The 6,442-nt window shown below is 42.5% G+C and overlaps 1 protein-coding gene across 1 annotated transcript; it reads left to right on the plus strand.

Moving 5' to 3' along the window:
- The first annotated feature begins 4,392 nt into the window (after nucleotides 1–4,392).
- Nucleotides 4,393–5,313, plus strand: LOC147429633 (uncharacterized). Its single transcript, XM_086495045.1, has one exon. It carries the CDS (start codon nucleotides 4,393–4,395, stop codon nucleotides 5,311–5,313), a length of 921 nt encoding a protein of 306 aa, XP_086351171.1.
- Nucleotides 5,314–6,442: the final 1,129 nt, after the last annotated feature.

Below are 6,442 nucleotides of genomic sequence, written 5' to 3' on the forward strand. Positions count from 1 at the left end.
GGAAGCGTGGACTAGGACCGCTACACAAAGAGAGAGAGAGAGAGAGAGAGAGAGAGAGAGAGAGAGAGAGAGAGAGAGAGAGAGATCACTATGAATGAAGCATTAACCTTAGTGTGTGTACAAGGAATGGATGACTTCAAACACTCCCAACACAAATAGCATGTAGATTACCAAACAACCACTCAAGGATTAGCCACGATCACATCAAGCACTCTCACACACATATAAAAGATTTCTCTTAATTGACATAAGTAAGAGGAGGAGAGGTTTCTAGCATGAAACAATTTGCACTCTAGAATGTGCAAGAATAGAGTGAATGAATGAGCTTATGGGCTCATGGTGAGTGATACAAAGACTCAATGGGGCTGAGGTAGGCTTGAAATTACAAATGGGAGGGCCTCTTTATATAGGAAAGAGAGTGATTAGGAGTGAGGTTAAGATCCAAGTGTAATTTGTGCAAATGAAGCTTGATTAGGGACATTCAACCAATGAAGAAGCTCCTTCCAAGTGATTTGTTGACCAATTTGCAACTAATTAGCTCCATCATCACTTGTGTTGTCTTCACTCCTTCCTCCATAGCTTGAGTCCAAGAGCTTCCTTATTTTAAAATGTAAAGAATCTACATAAAATCAATACATATCTAGTAATAATAGAAAGGGGTTGAATGAGAACTTATGAATTACAACAAGATTAAGCATGACTTGAGAGGTGATTAGAAGAGGAATTTTGATGGGTTTTTGAGCTTGAGAGAGAGGAGGAAGGAGAGGAGGGTGAGAAGACTAATGGCTGATTTTTAGAGAAGGTCTCAATGTGGAAAAGGAGGGGTGTGTGTGTGTAAAGGTAGAGGGGGTGGTCTCCACCACAGTTGAAAAAACTGGCATCCACTATTTTGGCCATATCTCCTAGACCGTAGATGCAAAAATTATAAAAAAAATATGGTCAGAATCTCCAGCTCATCAGCTACAACTTTGATGAAGACAACTTTTCTTGGATCGGAGTGGAAGTATTTTTTAAAAATTCAGCAAAATCATGTGTCTGGTTCCTTCCTTTACCAAGTCTTCCACTTGGGTCCCATCTGTTTGAATCATAATATGGCTCCAAAGCCATGATGATATGAGCCACTCATGACCCTTGAATCATGGGTGCATGGCTCCACAACCACATCATATCTTTTCTTTTCACATTTACATATTTTCCCTTCCCTTTACCACTAGGTTCTCCCTCTACCTTTCACCTCCGGTGAACTAGTCAAGAAAAAATTCCTATCAAATCATTTTTTTAATTTTTCCAAGAGGTTGTTCTCACTCTTTCTTTTATTGTAAACCTCTAGAAGCGAGGAAAACCAACAAAATATAATAAACAAAAATTTGTGATAGGCTCGGATCAGCGCATTTGAACCTTCATCAGGTCTTCATTGAAGCGGTCATCCCATGTCGTGCAGCTCGGCTGCCATGAAGAGAAAAAGAGCAGAGGAATGCAAGCTAAGATTCTTTGAAGACTACACATTTACTGAGCAGTGATGAGGGCTTGTTAACAGGCCAAGCTTAATGATTAATGTATGTCAGATGCGGCTTAAAAGGGCCAAGAGATGCCTTAATGATGCCAAAAATGAGTATGCTTGAAGTGAGCATAGATGGAAGATTATGATCTAGAACTGCAGTGCTTGAAGTGCTCTACCGGCCTGTCTTTACGGCTCGTTGATTGGAGCTACGGTGAAGAAGTTATGGCATATTGAAGTTTAAGTTGATTGCAGATCCGTACCGGATTGGGCAACTGCAGCTGAGGTGACAGAAATGAAATGAATGCACGGGGCTAAAGTGCTCGCTTTGTGGAGCGTGTCGGTCTTTTCAGATTAGTGATCGGAGTCCCGATCGCCAAGATATTGGCCGATTAAGATACACCGGGGGCCGGCTCCGTACCAGTCCAGTCGGCTCGGTCGGTGTCTCAGCTAGGAGTTGTGTCTATTGTCTAGAGTTTGGGATGTGGGAGCAGTAGTAGCTTCTCATGCCCGGGATGTCATTTTATGCAGTGCTTGGCAGGCAGTGGTCGTAATTGGCAATACCCAGCTGACAAGAAAGGAACTCTGACACCTTCTATCGGATGTGATGGGAAGGCTTTACTTCAATGCAATCACCTATACTTGCATCTTAAAGGTATGCACGATTATATGAGAGGTTGATACGGGCATCGAAGTTCAAGATGATAAGGTTAGACAAGGACTGTGGGGGAAAGATGTTGTGCTTGGCATTGCTTTCCTCAGTGTGTATGCCTAATGTCATGCCCATTAAGAGGCGATTTGGTTAATGTTACTGCCACGGGCCATTAACCTAAAGGGTTGCCCAAGGGGGTAGGACCAATGTGACCGCCTCATGTGGCCGCCCAGTGGAGCTTGGCCGATATGTATGCCAAATGTGATGCCCTTCATAGGGCCGCCCAAAGAGCCCGCCCAAGTCAAGCTACCTTGGCCGCCCAAAGGCAAGGTGGCCCAAAACCCTTAAGGGGTATTTTTTTTAATGTGTGAATAGGGAAGAAAGAAAGAGAGAAAAAGCGTGAAGGGCCAGGGGTGAAGCGCAGACAACGTGAGTGCAGCAGGAAAGAAGTGCTCATAGCGCGCACTGCGAACCTCGGGCGAGCTCGTCCGCGAAGAGAAAACGATTCACAAGGCCGTGGCACCTCCTTTTGGTGTTAATTCTGGCGGGTTTCGCGCTAGTCCAGAAACCGGGTTGCCACATCATAGGGACGAGTCCTGTGCCACATCAGTAGCGGCGGCGCTATTGAAGGAGGAAGGGCACGCTAATAATAGGGATGCTTTTGGCATGAAGGGGACGGGAGGCAAGGAAACAAAAGGAGGAAGGCATGAAGGGGAGTTAACGAGCAAGCAAGGCATCAGCTACTGCAGGGTAAGCAAGAAGGCGAGCTCTTTCTCTCTCTCGATCTCAACCAATCAAGGCAAAGCTTCTTTCTCTCTCCCTCTCGAGCTTGAAGAGCAGGCAAGCAAGCAGTGTTCCTTCTGTTTCGCTCTCATGCTCGGAAAGACAAAGGAGGCAAAGCTCTCTCAAACTCTATTTCGATCTCGTTCTTGAAGCTAAGCAAGGGAGAGCTTGGACGACTATAAACCCCTAAGCTATCGGGGCGAGTCTGTCAGATCCCTTAAGGTAAAGTGACGGAGTAAAATATAGGATCTGTGAAGAAGGTGAAGAACGAGAAAGACGGGGGGGATGTTGAAAGATCTCTCTCAATCTTTCTCTCAATTAAGCATAAAAAGGACGACATAGGTGATCAGAGGATGCTACATAGAGATAGCTTGCAGAGAATTTGGCAATAATTGAAGCATAAAGATAGAGGCAATGAGCAGAATTAGGTAAATGAGGCAGAAAAAGCGAAAGAAGGGAATCTCATCACCAACATCGGTCCGAAGTTGATTAAGCATTTTGTTAAGTCCGGTGTCGTTAACGGCCCGGTTAATCCTGTAAAAGGGAGCTTAAACTCCTAGTTATCAGATGATCCGAGTGACGGTGCTTTTAACAGCCCGCCTTGGCTAAGAATTAACTTGTACTCAAAGCTTTAATCAATTAATTGATGATTACAGTGATTTCCAGATTCAGTTACATATGTTGTTCTTGTTCTCTCTCTTTCACACCTCCCACAGCCAGAGGCCCGGCGCCTGCCCGGCTCATGTAGTGAACACATATCCCCCGACATCTTTGGTGAACCCGACGCGAAACGAGCCAAGGTGGGAGATGTAGATGGAGATTCCAACGGAGATGATAAAAATTATTTGAAGAATTTATCACACATGTTTCTAATGGCAAATCGGGAGTTCCATATTTTTCCAAGATGATGCAAGTGATGCAAGGATCATTGCATGAAGTAGAAGCCGTGAAGACAAAGAAGCTGATAGAAGAAGCTTTAAATGCAGCATTGGATGCAGTATGCGATGAAAGACGAATGTTTGATGGTGAATATGATCCAAAAGGCTACCTAGAGTATTATGAGCAAGAAATGAAGCGTGAAAGAGTGCCAGAAGTTCAAATGCTTGCAGAGTTTGAACAGCTTGGGTGTGACGATATTAAGGAGCAAGTTCAAGTTATTGCAAGAATATATGCAGATAATTGGGATGCTTTTGCATAAGCAATTTTACAGGGGATCTCAGTGAAGAAAGACCTGGAGCTTCAAAAAATTGAAAGCAGACAAGATGAGGAGCCATTTTTCTTAATGCAAAAAGCATATCATACAGGTGATCAATATTCTATCCGAGCTAAGTTAGAATCTGTTATTGATGCATGTCTTTTGGAAGACGAGACATTATTGCATGCAGATGATGATTTCATAGTAGATACTGTTTATGCTCGATTGGGATTGTCTTCTTTATTCCAAAGGAGATATGACTCTATGGATGCTAAGCATGCAGTCATATCCTCTCAAAGTGACATAAATGAGGAAGCAGGTTTCTCAGAGCCAGTACATGGTTTGCATACAAGCATAGTTGCTAGCAGTGATCAAGAAACATGTTTGTCAGAGTCAATATGTGATGTGGATGCCCATTTGGAGTGCTCTTTGGGTGTAGAACATGAAGAGAATGCTTATGGAGCATTACATGCAAAAGCAATTGTTTTTGATGATGCTATACAAGAGGGTTTCATGTCTATGGCTGCATTTCAGGACACTGGTGATGATGTAGATGTATTTGATGCTCAACCATATGTATTTGATGTGAACCAAGACAAAGATTATGATTATGGAGATGCATATTCAGAGTGGGTGATGGATGATAATCAGTCTATGACTTCTACAGGTTACAGGGTTTGCTATGATGATGCTATGGAAAAAGAAATTGATGCTATCTTTGTAATGCATGCTGAGACTTGTGCTATTGAAGTGGAAAGATATTTGAATGGGAGTGTGAAGCTGCCAGAACAATTTGTGCCTATGTATGAAACAAGCGATGAGGTTTCCTGTGATAATACTCAGAAACTAGGTTGTTCTTCCAAGGAGGAAGATATGGAGCTTATGGATCTGCTTGATGATGTGTTAGAGGAATTTCGAGCTCCTTGTGACAAAAGTAGTGAAGAACATCCTACAACATATGATGAAGAGCTTAGGATGCTTTTGGATGAGGCTCTAGAAGAGTTTGTGCCTATTACAGAAGCCAGCCATGCAGCGTTTGTGGTATCAAATGAAGTGATGGCATTCAATGACTCACAAATGCAGATTGATATTTTGGAAACCATAGTGATCGAGTTTATTTTGCCTCTGGGTTCTGCTATGATGGGAATTTGGGACTTTTTGTTCCTATGCTATGAGAAAGTTTGAGGAGATGCAATATACTTGAAATATGATCTTCTACTAGCTTTTGACCCAGGAGCTGACAGATATATGCATGGTCCTTGGCAATTCCCTTATATGCCATATGATCCAGGCGGTTTGTATGAATATTTATGGGTTAATGTATGGTTATGTTGTAATGATTGGAAATTCTTGTATATTTCCTATGATCCTGGAGGATGGTACAAATTTTTTAAAGGAATGCTCACAGTGGGACAGATGATTAGTTTCCCATTTGATCCTGGGGGACTATTAAAGTCCAAAGTTGCTGATTTGAAGAGTACCAGTTATCTGTTGTAGCAGGTTGCATGGTACAAGATTTTGTTTTCTAGATCTATGCTAAGTCATAAGAGTTTTCGGTTATGCAGTCAATAAGATTACATGGCTGACTTCCAGTTGACTTCTTTGGATAATTGATGAAGTATCTTTACATCTATTGAGTTGGTTCTGCTAACAGAACTTGAAGTAAAGGATTTGACGGTCATTCCATGTGCAGACAGAGTAAGGCATACTTGAGCTTGACAAGGTTCCTTAAAGAGATCTTAATGGTCAAGCTGTGTGCATCATTAACTGGAGCACTTGAGTCTGGCGGGGTTCACTAAACAAGTTATCCATGATTGAATGCTTTGAAGATACGACAGATACGGTTCAGAGATTTTTGATGGACAGCTACCTAATGATTAATCTAGACAATTGATGATAGGGTATAAACCTTCTCTCACTTTTTTTCATATGTTTATTAGTTACCTGAGTCTGATGATGGGTAAGGAGCTTAAGGTACCTAAAGCAGATGCAGATTGAAGTGTTGTTGGCACAGACCAGAGGCTGTGCAGGTTCAGAGGGGGTGAATGTCGTGCAGCTCCGCTGCCATGAAGAGAAAAAGAGCAAAGGAATGCAAGCTAAGCTTCTTTGAAGCCTACACATTTACTGAGTAGTGATGAGGGCTTGTTAACATGCCAAGCTTAATGATTAATGTATGCCAGATGCGGCTTAAAAGGGCCAAGAGATGCCTTAATCATGCCAAAAATGAGTATGCTTGAAGTGAGCATAGATGGAAGATTATGATCTAGAACTGCAGTGCTTGAAGTGCTCTACCGGCCTGTCTTTATGGCTCGTC

Source organism: Adiantum capillus-veneris, chromosome 22, assembly GCF_014529385.1.
Source record: "Adiantum capillus-veneris isolate H3 chromosome 22, ASM1452938v2, whole genome shotgun sequence".
Classification (NCBI taxonomy): domain Eukaryota; kingdom Viridiplantae; phylum Streptophyta; class Polypodiopsida; order Polypodiales; family Pteridaceae; genus Adiantum; species Adiantum capillus-veneris.